The sequence below is a fragment of the Bison bison genome, unplaced genomic scaffold (genome assembly GCF_000754665.1).
Source record: "Bison bison bison isolate TAMUID 2011002044 unplaced genomic scaffold, Bison_UMD1.0 scf7180017864297, whole genome shotgun sequence".
Classification (NCBI taxonomy): domain Eukaryota; kingdom Metazoa; phylum Chordata; class Mammalia; order Artiodactyla; family Bovidae; genus Bison; species Bison bison.
This window is the reverse complement of record NW_011494869.1, coordinates 1758643-1775758: the sequence shown is the minus strand read 5'-3', so window position 1 is coordinate 1775758 and position 17116 is coordinate 1758643. Positions and strand designations below refer to the sequence as shown.

Sequence of the window (17116 nt, the reverse complement as noted above, 5' to 3'; positions counted from 1 at the left end):
TTGTCCCGCCTTCTAGAAGTGTAACTGTGGCCCGGAGTCCCGATTGGCCTGGCGCAGCCTCTGAACTAGAAACTGATGTCGGGTTCTCTGGGCCGGAGGAGGGGGAGGGGGGCTCCCTGCTCCCTGGTGAGTGGTGCTAGAGGAGGGCCCAAGGCCTTGGTCTGACTTGGCTGCTGTCTCCCATGGTGGCGTGGTCCCCTTTCCTCTCTACAACCCGGTTTCCCCTTTTGTAACAGTTGGTGGCATCACCGACTCAATGGACATGAGTTTGAGCAAGCTCCGGGAGTTGGTGATGGACAGGGAACCCTGGTGTGCTGCAGTCCATGGGGTCGCAAAGAGTCGGACAGGACTGAGCGACTGATCTGAACTGAAGGTACTGATAATGGTGTCTGACCAGCCAGCGGTTCTGTGAACGACCCTTTTCTGGTGTAAAGCGCAGAGAGCGCGCTGGGGAACAATACCACTAACCCAAGGCTTTGAGAGTTTGAGCATAGCGGAGGTGAGCAAGCACCCTAGGCAATTTATATAGGCAGGGGAGTGACACCGTTAAACTGGATGTTAAGTTCCACTTCTGCCTGTCGATCTACGTGATCGAGTTAAGTGTCTCAGCATATTTGAACTTCCAGTTTTCTCAGAGCATAATAGGAATGTGTGTGTGTGTGTGCTTAGTCATCTCCGACTCTTTGCAACCCCATGGACTGTAGCCCACCAGGTTCCTCTGTCCATGGGATTTTCCAGGCGAGAATACTGGGGTGGGTTGCCTCCTCCAGGGTATCTTCCCAACCCAGGGATTGAACCCATTTCTCTTGTGTCTCCTGCATTGGCAGGCGAATTCTTTACCACTGGCGCGTCCTGGGACTATATAATAGGAATAATAACGCCTTTAAAATGGTCACTCAGAAAGTATAAGATAAAATATACATAGCTTTTAATTGGTCATGGTAAGTATTGAGGGCTCAATAACTGTTAGATGTCTGATATAGGAGAAAAAAAAAAGGCTTCTTGGTTTAATGCTAGTCACCTGTGACAGTTGCAGTCATTCATGGGGTTCCGTACCCTGCAAGTTACTTTCTACAAACAGATTTCAATCCCTGTCTTCTTCAGAAGAAGAAATTAAGAAACAAGAGTGTGAAAAGTTTTGAAGGTTGAAACCATGTTGAGCAATATGTATTTTGAGCTTGAAGAAAGCTCCATGGTATTTTATCAATTTAGGACACCATCAGTTGTATGATACATCTCAGCTTCATTGATAATAAAACGTGAAAAGTCTTTTTTTAAACATCAAACAGTAAACAAAATGTAATAGTTTCAACTGTCCTCATCCTGAAAAGCCCTGTCACATAACTGTTAAATGAGATACATTCTTAGAGTTCTAGAGCAACAGATTCCAGAGACTCTGACACACATTCAAGTTTGAGAAGCACTGAAGCACACCGCTGGGACTGCTAGGGTGGATGGATGTGGCTGGAGGGTAGGACCTTAGACATCTGAGAAAGCTCTGGTGCTGTGCTCTTTGTACCACCCATCTTCTGTCTCTTGATAAGCAAAGTGCTTTTCCTGGTTAGAAAAGCCTTGGATTTTACAGCCATAGCCAACAGGATTGATCTTTCTATGTTTGTGTGTGTTTTTTTTGCCCCCTAGGTGTGGTCTACCATGCCTTTTCTCAGAAAGAGGCAAAAGAGCTCGACGTTCAGGTACGGTGCTTGGGCAGGGGGTCTGGGAGCAACAGAGGTGATGGCAAAGATGGCTCAGCGGCTTCTTAACTTTCCCACAGTTTACTCCTCACGTCTCCAGCAGACACGTTAGGTTTAATCAAGGTCTGTTGTTCTGCTGGCCTGCTTTCCCAGAGTCAGGTTTGGTAAACTGGGACTTCTTGAGGTGTGTCACCTCACCATGTCGGGGACACCAGCCTGTGCTCCCCTGAAGCCTGTCATGGTGAGCACTGTCATTTGACCTTGTTACTCTGCCCGCTTCACTCCTGAAGAGGGAAGACAGATCATATTTCAGAAGTATAATTTATAGGTCATATCTGGGTGCTACAGACATACTTTGTCAGTTGGGCAGAAGCTTCACTGGTGACTCATAATGAGGGAGTTACTTAGGGAATCAAGATTTTGAAAAACTGATACACCTTTATTTGGCTTCTGCATGAAAGGTGGGCCACTTAGGTGTTTAAAGAATCAGATGTCCTCTCACAATAATAATAGCGATGATAGTGAATTTTTACTTAGCATTTAAAAGCACAGAGCTGAAGCTGACTGCCCTCCTTACTATGGGGAACCTTGAAGATTGTGTGTATCACATTTATCCCCATCTCCCACCCATCCCCAAGCCCATGTCTGCTCCATGAAATGAGAGCTTGATTACTATCAACACATGAGCTCCAAGGTGTTTGCAGCCCAGTTAGTGCAACAGAAGTCCAGGAAAGGCCCTGCCAAGAGGGCGAGCCTCAGTAGAACCTCAGTGCTCCCTGGGGCTGTGACACACATCTGGGCAAAGGCACTGGAATGAGGAAGAGACTGGTGGAACTTCAACCTGAGAGACAGCAGTGCATGTTCTTTCAAGAATTACACGCAGTCATGACAGTTACTTGCCCAGAAGCTCTCTCTAAGCGCAGGCGCTCAGTCACAGCCACATGATGCTCTGCTCTGTGTGGAGAAGCGTGAACGTGCAGGGCTGACAGTTTCTTCCTTCATGCAATGCCAGAACCAACTAGGAAAGTACCAAGCCACGTCTGCAAGGCTGAAGACTCAATATAGAGTATTAATGATATGGCCAGTGTCAAAATTGCTGCAGCTGGGCCCAACCTGGAGTTCTTGATGATGCTGTTTTTTCCTAGTGTTAGGATCATTTCCTTCGAGGCCATCACTTGCCTTCATTTGATCATGATTGATTAAATACTGTTGCCTTATTGTTTCTCAAGCTTTCCTCCCTTCCAAGGATGAGAGAAGTCTTTTCTTCCAAATAACAATGTTTTTGTCCATTTGGGTTTTTGCTGTGGCTTTTTGTTTTTGTTCTTAACTAACCTCAAAGAAGTAGAGTAGGAAGTTGGAGTCTGAGGTGATTGATCTGTGTGGCAGTTACAAATTGACATTTAAATGTGGCTTTCACTTCTGGCCAGCTGGTTTGGTGGACACTCGGCCAACAAGAGGCTGTGTGGGCCTCAGTGGGTAGATAGGTGGGTCAGCGAAGGTGGCCACCTGCTGTTGCGGTGGTGTGTGGGAGGGCCCAGGGCCCTGGGTGGCCCCAGCCAGAGCAGCACCGCCCCGTCTTGTTCCCAAGCAGCACTCGGGAGCCCAGCGGGCCGAGGCCTTTGTGAGGGCCTTCCTGAAGCGGAGCATGCCCCGCATGAGCCAGCAAGCCCTAGAGGACCACCTGCAACGCAAGGCCGTTGTCCTGGAGTACTTCACTCACCGGAAGCAAAAGGAGAAGAGAAAGAAATCTAAAGGCCTTTCTGCCAAGCAGAGGAGGGAGCTGCGGCTCTTTGACATTAAACCAGAGCAGCAGAGGTATGGCGAGCTTTTCCTACCTTTCCATGCCAGCAGCATAATCTTCCTAGTACTGAGTACGGATTTGGAAAGCTAGGGGATTCCCTGGTGGCTCAGACCGTAAAGAGTCTGCCTGCAACGCGGGAGGCCCGGATTCGGTACATGGGTCGGGAAGATCCCCTGGAGAAGGAAATGGCAACCCACTCCAGTATTCTCGCTGGAAAATCCTACGGACGGAGGAGCCTGGTGGGCTACAGTCCGTAGGGTTGCAGAGTCTGGCACAGCTGAGCAACTTCACTTTGGGAAGCTAGGCAGCCCCTGCTCCGCCTAAGCTAAGAGAGCCTCTCCCATTTCTGCCACAAGGGGGCAGCCTTCCTTTACCAATTCAGACCTTTTTGAATTTGGCTTCTGTCCTATCCTTAACTAATAAGGCCAGTGCCAAAAGTGAGTCTGTCGCCCATGACAACAGGGCGACAGTTTTCTTAGAACAAAAGGAACTGATACTTCTTAACATGTATCTCTCTGTAGCTTTTAATAGCACTAGACAGTCACCCATTGGGGTTTTATTGCCAAAGAACGTGCTGCCCATGTGTTTCAGAAGTTTCTGAGAGAGACATCACTCTCTGTGGGAGGACATGTTCCTCCCTCCAGCTGACACTCCTTGGCTACAGTTCTGCATTTGCATGTCTTAAGACTGTTCATATGCTTTGGTTCCAAGATCTGTAGCCAAATAGCCTCCCACATCCCACAAGACAGAATCTGTCGCTTTGTTCATGGCCCCCTCACAAAATCAGCTGGGTTTGGGGAGGAGGAAGGGACTGCTGCCTGCCCCTGGTGTGCCTCGCCCGTGTCCCTACCGACAGAGTCCACTTTGGGTTTCAGCCTGAGGTTCTCATTTGCTCTAACCAGTGGCTTCGTTAAGCGGATTCCTCGTGAAGCATCAGGAAGGCCCATTCGGGGTCCCCTCACCTGCTTCCTCCCCGGCACCCCACCACTTCTCACCCTCCAGGCAGACCCTATCACCTTGCACATGGACTTATGACAACCAGCCACTCCTGTTTACTGAGGACTTATTGGGGTCAGCTTCCTATAACAGAAAACCTCAAAACAGCAGTTACTTAAATAATAAGCCAGTAGCAGTGGCTCCTTTTCTCTTGTGAAAAGTCCAGTTGAATACCATCCTGGGCTGGTGCAGCGGGCAGTTCCACAGCCATCAGACACCCCAGAGTGCAGCCTTGGGTGCATCCTTGCTGCTGGACCAGCTTTATCTAAGGTGTCTGCTTGAGTGCCAGCCGTCACGGCTGCATCTAATCAGCAGGAAAGATGAAGGGGCAAAGGAAGGCAACGTCTTTCTCTTCTCATTAGCAAAAACTTAGCCTTGAGAGTGTTCTACTGGAGAGGAAACTAAGATTTGAGAGGTGAAAGTACTGGATTTCAGTGCGGTTATAGGAAGTAGAACTAGGATTTACACCCAGGCCCCAGTGATGCAGGTCATTGTCCTTGGCATGAAGCCAAGCTCTGTGTTCTTTGGATGTTATATTGTCATATATTATGTCACATGGCCTAACTTTTTACCTCTATCTGAATTTGCCACAGATACAGTCTTTTTCTCCCTCTACATGAACTCTGGAAACAGTACATCCGGGATCTATGCAACGGCCTCAAACCAGACACGTGAGTCACAATTCTGAAGCCTTGCCCTTTGAAGCAGAACCTAAGGGACCCTGCTATTAGCATCGCCTGGCTGCAGAAGTCTGTAGACTGCCGGTGCCAGCCGGCAAAGTCGATCAGGTCCCGAGAATGTGCATGGCGCGGCTGAGAAGGAAAACTACAGCAAAAGAATTCTACAACAAAGATGGGGTTGAGAGGTTCAGACACGTCTCCACAAAGGGAAGCGGTCTGACCACGACTTTATTCAGCATCTTATATTGATACAGGAGAGCGTGAGAAAGACAAGACAGTTAACATTTTTTCTTGGTTGACCTATACATCTTACAAAAAGTCACAAGAAATCTTGAGAACATGGGAATGGCACCCTGTTATTATTTCTTACACCAGATAACATTTCCCTGTGCGTGAGAAGTTTGCCCAGAACTCCAGGTGTCTGCAGTAAATAATCGCCTAATCTCTGGGGTGGCGGGACAGAGAGCTATGTTTGCAAGCAAACCCTCAAGGACTGAGGCAGCTCCCAGAGCTGTGTCCTTCAGACAAAGGACCCCGTTCTCACGGGCAGCTCCCTGCAGTAGACCTGTTTACTTCTCTCAGAATTTATCATTATGGTATACATTGAAGGCTTCTGTTTACCTCTTAGGCAGCCACAGATGATCCAGGCCAAGCTTCTAAAGGCAGACCTTCACGGCGCTATTGTTTCAGGTAATTTGCCCAACAAGCACATCATCCGGGTGCCCAAGATCCTTCAGTGCCATTTCTTTCACTGCTGAGACCCCCACATCACCAGCACTTAGGACAGGAGATGACTATAGCCGTCTTAGTCCATTCTGGCCACTTGTTGGATGCTCTTAAATGGTCTCTGTGTGCCTTCTCCACACACAGACCCCTGCTGGTATCCGCACACAGCCTGCTACCTTGAACGGTCCCATGGTTTTAAATGTCAGCTCTGGGCCAGCAGTCCCCAAGTTGTCATCTCCAACACAGACCTTACCATTGAACTCTTTGAATTCAACTGTCTGCTGGATATAGCCACCCAGCTGGGCAGTAGTCACTGTAAACTTTACACATCTGAAACATAACCCTGGGTCTCTCCTCAGATCAGCCCTTCCCCTGGTCTTTGTCGTCTCAGTTGCCACTGAGATCAGTGTCAGTGATACCACTGAGTACTGCTGAGGGCCACAGTTAATAGTGCACTGTTCACTCTGGTGGTTCAGGCCGAAAGCCTAGGAGGCATCCACATCTCCTTCCTCATCCCCACCTCCAAGGCATGAGCACACCCTAACATCCAAATCTAAGCCACTGCTCCTCCCCTGGATTATTGCAAAGCCGCCTAACCCTCTTCCTACCAGCACACTGCTCCTCCCCTGACCAGGCAGCCAGAGCGAGGATTTTTTTAACTGAAAAAGTTCTGTCCCTTCTGCCTCTTTACTGTGGTCCAAACAGCCTGTCCAGTCTCCTTGGGCAGCAGGTCTAACCACACTGGCCAGCTTTCTGCTTCTCACCAGGCCTGGCCCTGCCTCAGGGTCTTAGCATTTGCTTCTTCCCTCTGCCCAGGAGTTCTTTGTGCTCACAGACTGATTCTTTCTCGTTATTTGGGTCTCTGTTCAGATCTCACTTCCCAGGGGTCTACCATTACTAAAGGTGACCCCTCTCCCCCATTACCCGGCCCTTGTTTTTTTTTCGTAGCACTTACCACTTCAGAAAATACAGTTGTCTGTATTCGTTACCCCTCCCGCATTAGAACAACAGCTCCCTGAGAGCAGGACCCAGGCCTGCCCTTTTCACTACTGTGCCCAGCACCTGCCTAGGACAGTGCCAGACACAGCAGGTGTTCCGTGACCATGTACTGGCTACACGGGAGATGGGTTGCAGGAGGTGAGGTGCCTGCTGCTGTAGCGGCAGCTCACGCTGGGTGACCTGTAGAGGCTGCCCATTCTGGCCAGAGTGTAGGAGGTTACAGGAAGACCATGGTGAATAGGTGTTCATTCAGGTCCTGTAAGTGAGACTTGGCCTTGCCAGAGCAACCCAACTGTGGGTCTTGGTGGTATTGGATACATGTGTGACCTCTTGGCTCCAGAATCCTGCCTAGGACCCCTGTGGCAGCAGGCCCTCTGAAGGACACCTTATCAGAGCAGCACAGAGGCTATAACGCCCCCAGTAAGGGACTGGGAAACCTGGGTTTGTCCATGCCCAGCAGAGTAGCCAGCACTTAGGACAGGAGTGCTGCCCCTCACCATGCCCCGCCTGGTGCCCTTTCTTCCTCTGCTGGCTCAAGGTTGAGAACAGAGCCCTCATCCCCGACAGGCCTGGCTGCCTGTGGCTCCGCTAATAGCACAGAGACCTGAGCCCTGAACTGCCCTTTTCCTTTGCAGTTACAAAATCCAAGTGCCCCTCCTATGTGGGTGTTACAGGGATCCTTCTACAAGAAACAAAGCATGTTTTCAAAATCATCACTAAGGAAGACCGCCTGAAAGGTATGTGACTGGATGGCCGTGGCTAGGGCCACCACAGCCAACTCATCGGCCCTTTCCTAAGGGCTCTAAAGGTAGTTTGGCCTTTCGAGTCAGCAGATCCCTGCCTGTCTTACATCTCAAGCCTGGAGAGACCATCCTGGCACCCAAGGCTCTCCATGAGACACTTGTCAGCCCAGCCACCATGGCCAGATATGATCAAGGGAAGGAAGGGTTGCTTGGCTTTGCCTCCAGACACCTGGGTCTGTTTCCAGGACTGGGACCCTCCACCTGCCCAAAGGCTGCTGCCTCCTAGAGGATTGTAGCCAGAGAGCTAGAAGGGAGGAAGCCAAGGCAGCGCCTGCCCCTGGAGTTCCCAGAGCCCGCGCCCTGGGATCCAGGGAAGTGAGTCCCTGCTCATCTGCCTGTTGTGCTCACCGCTCTGGCAGAGGAGCACCTGGTCTGTCAGGATTCCCACACCCCTGCCTTGCCCACGAATCCAGAGATTTCAAAACCACAGTGGGGGTTGTTCCTTTCATTTTTGACCCTTGGATTTCTTGCGGCTTGCTTCCATTTCCCTAAATGTTCCTCTGCTCTCATTTTAAACCTCAGAAAGTGGTGTACAGGTTTCCCCAGGAAGCATAAAGCCATGAGTCTGTCTGCAGGTTATGTGGTAAGACCTGTTTGTGGCAGTTTTTCTGGGAGTTTTTGATTCTGGGAGTTTGGTTCATAGCCTTTCACCCTGAAAACTAGGTGTTGAGTTATATTTAAAATGTGAGTAAATGGGCCTTCTGGTAGAATCATCACCTTCATCCTGGTATTGTTAACTTTGTGGGTTCCTCCATTTCCTAATGTCTTCCCTAGTAGCTTTGTTTATTTTCTAATACAAGCATCTTGGGAATGATAGTTTCTGTAAAAGTGAACTAACTGCCAGGATTTTTTCCTTAGCCTTTTTCTCTTACTTTTTTTTAGTTATCCCCAAGCTAAACTGTGTGTTCACCGTGGAGATCGATGGCTTCATTTCCTACATTTACGGTAGCAAATTCCAGCTGCGGTCAAGTGAGCGGTCTGCAAAAAAGTTCAAAGCCAAGGGAACAATTGACCTGTGAGCTGTTGCTGCCTAAGGGGATTATTTATGCCAGCCAAAGACTGGAAACATCCACCTTTCAGGAAAGAGATGGTCAGGCCAGTTCTGGTTATAGACCACTTCCAGCCAGTTTAAATCAGCGTTAAGGACACTTAGTCATCTGGGAAGAAGCACACTGTACTGAGCACAGAATGCAGGGACCAGAGGGATGTGTCTTTGTAGATGCTCTTGTTTTTATATTACTCCCGTGGAGAGAAAAGATCGGCAGAAAGCACCAGGATTAACACAAGTTGACCTAAATAGTTTATTTGGTTTTTCTTTTTCATACTTTTCTGTGTTTTCAGAATGTTGTTTGATAAATCAGTAGTTGGTGTGATAATAAAATACGCGTGTGGGCGGGAACAGGCCACAGGAGTGATTCCTGCAGCACAGCCGGGACGGAAGGGAAGAGAGGCCTGAGGCTCTCCCTGGCTTGTGCCTTTACTTGTGCTCTGGGTGCCGTGAGGCCCCGAGTCTCACTAGTTCAGAGGTGCCTGCATCTTCGATGCGTCACTTTAAATCATGCCTTCTGTCAAGCTCTGTGACCTAACCAAGGTTTACTTTGCTGTTTCTAGAAAGCAGAAGAAAGTTCCAGTACAGGGAGCTTAAGCCTATGGAATGTTCTCAATTCCTGAGTCTATTAGGCTCCAGAGGAAGGTGGACTGAAGGGAAAATAAGACTACAGCCTTTCCCAAGGTCTAACCTGCTAGGAAAGCCTGAGTCCCCAACGGTGCCGCCTTAGGTGACTTGGTTCCATTTCTGCTGCCAAAAAGCATGGCTCTCCAGGCTGACCCTAGGCCTGTGGGCAGTGTGCCCGTGGGCCAGTAGATGGGGCCCTTCTATGCAGGCCTGAGTACAAACCCACCGAATGAGAACAGGGTGGGGACCAGCCTTCCAGGTCTGCTATTAAAAAAGCCATGTGGCTTAGCAGGCCCTATCACCCCTTTCCTTTGAGCAGCAGGTGTTTGCCAGTCAGCAAGGTGAAGGCAGAGCACTCCTGATGACAAACTGGTGGCAAATTCACGTGCTTTTTGCTTCCACACCAAGAGAGGCAGCAATGCCAGAGCTTTGCTTTCTCAGCATTTCCCACTCAGACTCTACACGGGACAAGAAACACGGCAAGGGGGGTGTAAACACTGATTTCACATCAGCTGGAGAACAGCGAGAAGGCCTAGCTGTGCCTCCTGAAGGCTGAGCCCACCGAGAGTCTCCCACGGTCATACACGCCTGGCAGCTCGACCCCGCTTCCCTCTCTGCTGTCCCTCACTTAGCAGGAGGGTCTGGGTCTCCTGGGGTGTTCTCCGCAGTCTAGCCACCGTTGCCTGTGGTTTGGAGCACAGTTCCCAGCACCACCTCAGACAGGGCATCCTGACCCAGTGACAGCCATTGGGTGTGGCCACAAGGACATCAGAGTCAGAGCACTTTCTTGCCTGGGGCCTCACCACCTGAGAGGGGTCAAGCTGGGATTTGAACCCTATAGTCTAGCTCCAGAGTCACACGTTTTAGGATGGGAAGAGACTTCGAGAATGCATCCTTCATTACCTGGGTTCCCGCTTCCTGAGGGAATCTCTTGTCTTTCCCATAATAGGGCTTCTGTTCTCCGGCTGTCTGAAAGTGCCACACTGGTGACAGCATAGGTGCTATCACGTCTAAATCCCACCGCTCTTCCCCACCCTCTGCAATGCAAAAGGCGGCCAGTGTTGTATAAATACACAGTTGCTTTCCAGAAAAGTTGTTGGAACCAATTGCCATGTGAAATCTGTTTTTCATTTGGCTCAGACTCAAGTTTCCATGTGAGTGGCTGTTTAGTTTGTAGACTTCTCTCCCCCTCCCCAAGGAGACTTGGTGAGAACGCTCACCTGCCACAAAGCTGCTGCTGGGCTGCCTGTTTCTGGGAGACCCTTTTGTCCCTAGGGGCCATGAGGCCCTGTGCCCCAAGGACCACGCCGTCCTCAAAGGCAGAGGAGGCGGTGAGGAGGGCCCAGGCCGGGCTGGGCGCTGACTGTGAGTGAGCAATCCCGATGAAACTGTTCTAAACACTGAGCAGGCAGGTGCATGGGGCTGGCCATGTCCCCATGGCTGCAGCACAGGGCTTGTCTTGGAGAGCGGTGTAGTACTTGCAGACCAGTCTCTCCCATCTCCACTGCCCAGGGAGCAGAGCGCCAGCAGAGCTGGGGCCTTGGACACGTAGGCTACTGTGAGACACAGTGAAATTTGCCTTGTGTATAAGCCTTCATGCAGGGGAGAACCCTGTGCCCCAAGAGAGGCCTGTGAAGCAACAGAAGAGTTAACACCATGGGACGAGACAGGAGATGTGGGTACAGTGACCCACTGTCCCCCCCAAGAGCGAGCAGGCCCCAGGCCCTTTATATCCCCTAGGGCCAGTTCTGAGAAGGACACAGCCACAGTGCAGGGCCTGCAGAGGACAGGCCAGCGCCTCTAGGGCAGGAAAAGGATGAAGCACCTGGAGGGTGAGAGGGGCAGCGTGGGCCATGCCTTATTAGCCCAGCCTGCCGTAACAGTACTGCAGGGAGTCAGCTTAATCAACAGACATTTCTTTTTCTCATTGTTCTGGAGGCTGGACGTCCAAGATTAAGGGGCCATCAGGGTTGTTGTTTGGTAAGAGCTTGCTTCTTGGCCACATCACTGTGTCCTCAGATGACCACCTGTGTGCACTCAGGGAGAGGTGAGAGGAGATCGCTGATGTCTCTTCCTCTTATAAAGACACCAGTCTTATGGAATTAAAGCCCCACCTTCCTAAGCTTATTTAACTTTAATTACCTCCTTAAAGGCCCAGGGCTTCAACAGAGGAATCTGGAGGGACCATGATTCAGTCCATAACAGCCATGGAGGTGTCCCAGGTGGGACAGACTAGTTGTGCCCTGCACCCTGACCCACATCCTCAGATACTGGCCTGGCCAAGCCTTCCCACACCTGTCTGTGGGGTACTCAGACCATTAGCCAGTTCATCCAACCCACCTGCTGGACCCTGAGCTCCCATCACCACAGGATTCCAGAATTTGCTCATGGAACTTCAATTCAGCTGCTGTCTCCAATACCAGGAGCTCAGAAGGTTCCAGCTTCTCTTATATTTCTGCAAACAGCTCCTCTTCCCAAGCCCTCTTGGGGCCAGGCAGAGTCTGGTTGGGAAAGGAAATGAACACACAGGTGGGCAGGGTGGGCAAGGGAGGCTCCCTGGAGGTGGCTCTGGATCCAGGCAGTTGTGGGATGTTTAAGAGCGCGGTCACACAGGCTCGGTAGGGGCCTGCAGGGCCAACGTGGAGGACCCAGGAAATCACCTGCCCAGAGGGCCTGGGGCCAGCAGGGGAGAGACAGGAAAGGCTGTGGGGCTATGGCTACCAAACTCAGGAGATGCCCAGCGGGAGGGGAGAGATGGCGGGAGATGCTAGAAAATTCTACCGCATTGGGGCAGGCTGTGGAATTGTGCTGATCTGGTCACCCAGTTCTGGTCTTCCAAGGCCTCAGTGTTACCATCTGTCAAGTGTGGCCTTGAGACTAGATCAGGGCTTCCTGAAGTGGGATTCTGGCACTACCTGTGCGAGAATCTGCAGGATATGTGTTAAAAGCAGCCAGATCCTGGGCTGCGATCAGACTCCATGGGTGGAGCCCAGACAGCTTTCTGTTTCTCTAAGACCCCAGCTGGTTCCTCCGATCGTTGATGTTTGAGGAGGCTGGACTCCAGATGGTATCTGAAGTCTTTTCCAGCTCTGACATCTGGACTGTGATTTAAGATTTGGGCCTCTCGGGATGGTGCTTTCTGAATGCTGGAAAAGATTGTCAAATGACTGATCTCTCAGGTTCTGAAGAGTAAACATGAGCATTCCCCCCAAAAGCCATAAATTATGGTAAAAAGCTTGCTTTCTGGACAGTGGCTTTAGTTCTAATTTAGTTTGCATTTCTTAACTATAATGTCTAATTAAGACATCTGTTTAATGTCTATAATATTAATTTAATAGAGGGGGTTCTAATAGAACTGTATTGGAATTGTCCATTTAATTAACCTCATGGGCCTTTAATGGATGTCTTAAATAGACATCATTAACAAGAGTGCTAGACAAATTAAAATTAGAGTCAGTAACATTCTTGGTAATTTTTCCTGAGCTGTGAAGGACAAGCACTGCTAAGTAGATAGACACAGAGATGGGAGTGTTGGTTCTGTTATCCCCAGCGGGGTCCGCAGTGGACAAGGCCCCAAGCACGGCTCAGCCATGCTGTGTCCTGGTCAGCTCTGCCCAAAGAGGGTCCAGCCATCGGAGGCAGTTCTCAGGAGCACAGTCCTGCTCTGCCCGCTTTGTCTACCTTTCACAGAAAACATTTGCTGACCCGGTCCTTCAGACGGCTCCTGGCTGCGGGAAGGAAATGGAGGAAGGAAGGACTCAGCCAGAGATTCTCACTAGATACCATAGCTGCGTGGATCAGGAGAGGTGGCACACTCTAGCGAGCAGGACTGGCTGCAAGGGGTGGGCGGAATAGGGTGAAATGGGATGAAAGGAAAACATTCTATCACTTTTGGCCCCACCACTCCACTAAACAGCTCCCACTCAAATGAACTATAGCCTTCCAAAATCAGTAGTCAGTTCTCTCTTAGTTCATCTCTCATCCACTTTTGTCATGACTAACCATTCCCTGCCTCTCGAAACACCTCCGAAGCCCCACACTCCCTGACTTTCCTCCTGTCTCTCTGGCCACACCTTCTCAAGTGTTCTTTCATGGTTTCTTGTCCTGTTCCAAACGTACAAATGTTTGTTAAGCCCTGAACTCCAGCTTTGGACTCTTCTGCATTTGCTCTGTAGCTGGTCTCATCCACAATTTCAAATACACTTGACTCTCAAAATCATATTGGCAGCCTAGCTGCCTCCTAACCCCAGACGCAAGTCTGTACCTGTATTGTCTGCCTCCCAGCCCCACTCCAGTGTGAACTTCTGAAGGACAGCTTTGTACTGATCTCTGCTGTCCCCCTAGTGATGTAGAAGCACTGTCGGAACCCTAACAGGTGCTCCATGAGGGAATGAACGCAAGTGCACGTTGAAAGCTCCACCTGCAGATCTCATGGCCCCCCAGCCCACCCCCGCCTGATATGGCAGTGAATGGCCTCATGGTTCTCCCATTACTTAAGCCAGAAACCCAGCATCATCCTCTCTCGCAATCATGCCCCCGAAACCAGTCTTCCATAAAGTGCTTCCATAAAGGGCCCTCCTTCCAGCCCTCCTTGCTATCTCCCTGCTCCCACCTGCTCTCATCTCAACCAACAGCCACAGCCCCTCCCTACCGCCACCCCCCGCCACCGCCTCCACATGGGGCCCCGCCACAGCCTACATGACCTTTCTGAAGCATGACTCAGATCTTATCGCCCTTCTGCTCAAAACCTGTAGGTAGACTTCCCAGTGCTCTTTGAATTAAAGCCAGCTTCTGACCAGGGTCATCGGGGCCCTCTCCAGCCCTGGCCTAGCCCACCTCCCCAGTGTCCCACCCCCATGCCTTCTCTGCATAGTCCTACTCTGTGTTGGCACCTGTCACTCAGCCTGGGACGCTCTTCCCCTGGACTTGCAGCCACAGGCAGCCCCTCTGTACTCAGCTCTCCACAACTGGCCTTTGTCAGAGCGGCCTCCTCTGAGCAGCCCCACGCCAGCCCCTCTCGTATGATTCCATCTTACATTTTCTGTAGCATTTCTTAGTATCTAACAATCTTGCCATTATTTATTGTCATCTTCTTCCACTAGAATATGAGTCCCGTGAACACCTGGACTTTGCCTGTCTTGTTTGCCATTATAACCTTTGTTTCCTCAGTGCAATCTAGAACATTAAGTTGCACGTAAGTGTTCAGTTAAGTAGTTCCTGTCTGACCAAAAAAAAAAAAAAGAAGCCAAGAGTGTGGCTTGATGATGGATAAGGGTTGACACACAGCAGCTGTGACGCTGGCCATGACCCCCTCCGGCCCAGACAATACCCCACCAACCACTGCCACAGCTTGTCCACAGCAGAGCAGAACTGTGTCCTGCGACCCAGAGGCTCCACACCTTCCACGCTGGCAGGCATCCCAGGCAGCAGCGATGCCCCGTGTCATCGGGCCTGCCCTTCGTCTACTCGGCCAGATGCACTCAGCTGTGACATGCACTGTGTGTGGCCAGCGCTCCTCTGCCCTTTCCAGCTTCACACGCTGGAGCCCCGGTGTGAGGGGGAGCAGGTGTGGCTTGGGCAGGTGACCCGGCCTGAGAGGGTGCTGAGCTCAAGAAGCTCAGTAATCAATCAGGAAACTCGAACTCAAGGTCCAACTTACTCTTGACTTGCAGGTTCAGCCACAAAGGATGTGGAAAAAACAGTGTGTTCATGGTAGTTTTATTTAATCTATACAGATTAACATGCATCCTCTGCCAGAAGAAAGGGGAGAGAAATGATGTTGCAGATGGAGCTGCCTATGGCCCTGCCCTCCCATTCAGTGGAAGCTTGCCCTGCAGTGCTGTGAGATGGAAAGCATCCTCAGTTGCCCTCTGCCTCCCCAGAAAGTGTGTGACTGTGGTGCCGTTCACAACAACACAGACCCTAAGCCTGAGGTGTGCTGGAGGGGCTCCCCAGCCCGGGAGAGTTGACGTGTGCCTCTCTTCCCAGCTTCAGTATACCATTCACGTCAGCAACTCGAGACCAGCCATGGTGTGAATATTTAGACTACACTACCAATCAGGGCTTGTTCACCATTTTCCAGCTTGCCACCTGAAACACCAGTCAGCTCCTCTGTGTGCAGGAGAGGCCACGGTAAGTTCCGGCCCTGTGAGCATGACCTTCTGAGGGAGGAGGGCCTGTCCCTGCAGGAGATGTGACAACATGATTTGAGCCTAAAGTGTTGTTTGATGCCTAGTCCACAGAAGATGGGACACCGTGGCCTGGGGACTGGAAACATGATTTGCATTTGCTGTCTGATAACTCGCAGGGCTGTGAATTTAGGATCTGTGTCCTTTCTGTGTGTGAGTCTATTATGTGGGTGCTACATATGTTTCTACAAGTTAAGCATCTCCCAGAAGTCTTGTTTTTTGATGGTAGCTGGGTTACCCTAACAGCTCTTGCTCAAGGATCATGGATTGAAAGTGAGGAAATTCAAAGTCCTGAGAAATGTGGTGTGTCACCAACTTTACAGTTTTAATACCTCCCTCTCAAAATATGTGCTCTTTCCCTCTGCCCTGGACCTCTACGACCAAGAAGTCAGCAGTGCTGTTACTAGGGTGTGATCACCACAGACGTCCTCGTCCCCACCCATGAGAAGCTCTAGCGGGTGTGACAGACAGCAAGTGGTGGGAACGGTTATTTTGGGGGCTGCAGAATGGGGTGGCAGGGGTGGGAAACAGCACCTACCAGGGGAAGCTGGTGGGTCTGGAGGTGGAGCAGGTTTCCCTGGGGACCTGACCTTAAGATAAGGCCAGAGGGCTGAGCTGGAGCCAGGCAGGCAAAGGGACCTCCTACAGAGGAACTGGAGCAGGCAGAGGGGCGTGGGTAGGGGAAGAGTACTGACTGCAGCTGAAGGCTTTGGACACCGGGCAGGGCGGCGGGAAGCCAGGGTCAGGGGGAGGAGAGGAGACAAGGGTGAGCTGGAGCTGGCCGTGGCCAGGCCTGGAGGACCAGCAAGGAGGTGTCCCTGTGAGGGAGCAGAGTGCCAGCCTCAGGGATACACATAAGCAGGTTTGAAGGGTGCACACCACTCCCCACAGACAAAGCCTTGTGTTCACAAGCCTCCCACATGAGCCGCCACCTGAGTCTCCATTCACAGCCTTGTGCCCTGTAAGGTGGAGCCTTACAGGTCAATAAGCAGAGGGTGGCCTCAGCCAGCCAGGCTGTAAGTGGAGGGGCTGGAGCATGGCCAGCAGGGCCAAGGAGGCAGGAGGAGGCTGCAGTTGAGCTGTCTCGGACAAGAAAGGGCCAGTGGGCTGGTGGGGAATGAAGGAGGAACCCCTGGGCAGCAGGAAATGAAGAGGAAGATGGGAAAGCTGGGCCAAGAACAGGGAGTGGTGTGGGCACACTTCTGAGATGTCCTCAGCTGCTTTGGCCCTGTCGCTTAGGCAAGCCACCACCTCTGCAGTGCCTGTGTCCCCATCTGTAAAATAAGCATCACAAATAAAGCACAATGAGTCAGGTTTACTTTGTGGGACTTCCCTGGAGGTCCAGTGGTTAAGAATCAGCCTTCCAATGCAGGGGGATGCGGGTTTGATCTCTGGTTGGAGAACAGATTCATGTGCTGCAGGGCAATTAAGCCTCAACGCCACAACTGGAGAGAAGCCCACGCTTTGCATCAAAGAGACCATGTACTGCAACAAAGACCCAACACAGTCAAATAAATAATTTAAAGAAGATTTACTCTGTGTGTGTGTGTGTGT

At 50.9% G+C, this 17116-nt stretch overlaps 1 protein-coding gene across 3 annotated transcripts in view; it reads left to right on the top strand.

Annotated features, from left to right (window-relative positions):
- Positions 1-16880, top strand: part of POP4 (processing of precursor 4, ribonuclease P/MRP subunit (S. cerevisiae)) — a 17997-nt gene extending 1117 nt beyond the window's left edge. The window contains exons 1-7 of one of the 3 annotated variants that reach the window (XM_010850894.1): positions 8-373; positions 1642-1694; positions 3286-3509; positions 5085-5162; positions 5800-5861; positions 7532-7633; positions 8582-9098. In XM_010850894.1, coding sequence (XP_010849196.1) covers positions 3340-3509; positions 5085-5162; positions 5800-5861; positions 7532-7633; positions 8582-8718 — 549 coding nt within the window. In that variant the 5' untranslated portion in view covers positions 8-373; positions 1642-1694; positions 3286-3339 and the 3' untranslated portion in view covers positions 8719-9098. Of the gene's footprint in view, positions 1-7; positions 374-1641; positions 1695-3285; positions 3510-5084; positions 5163-5799; positions 5862-7531; positions 7634-8581; positions 9099-15109 lie in introns of those variants that run through there. The other 2 variants (XM_010850895.1, XM_010850893.1) reach the window with 2 other exon arrangements.
- Positions 16881-17116: the final 236 nt, after the last annotated feature.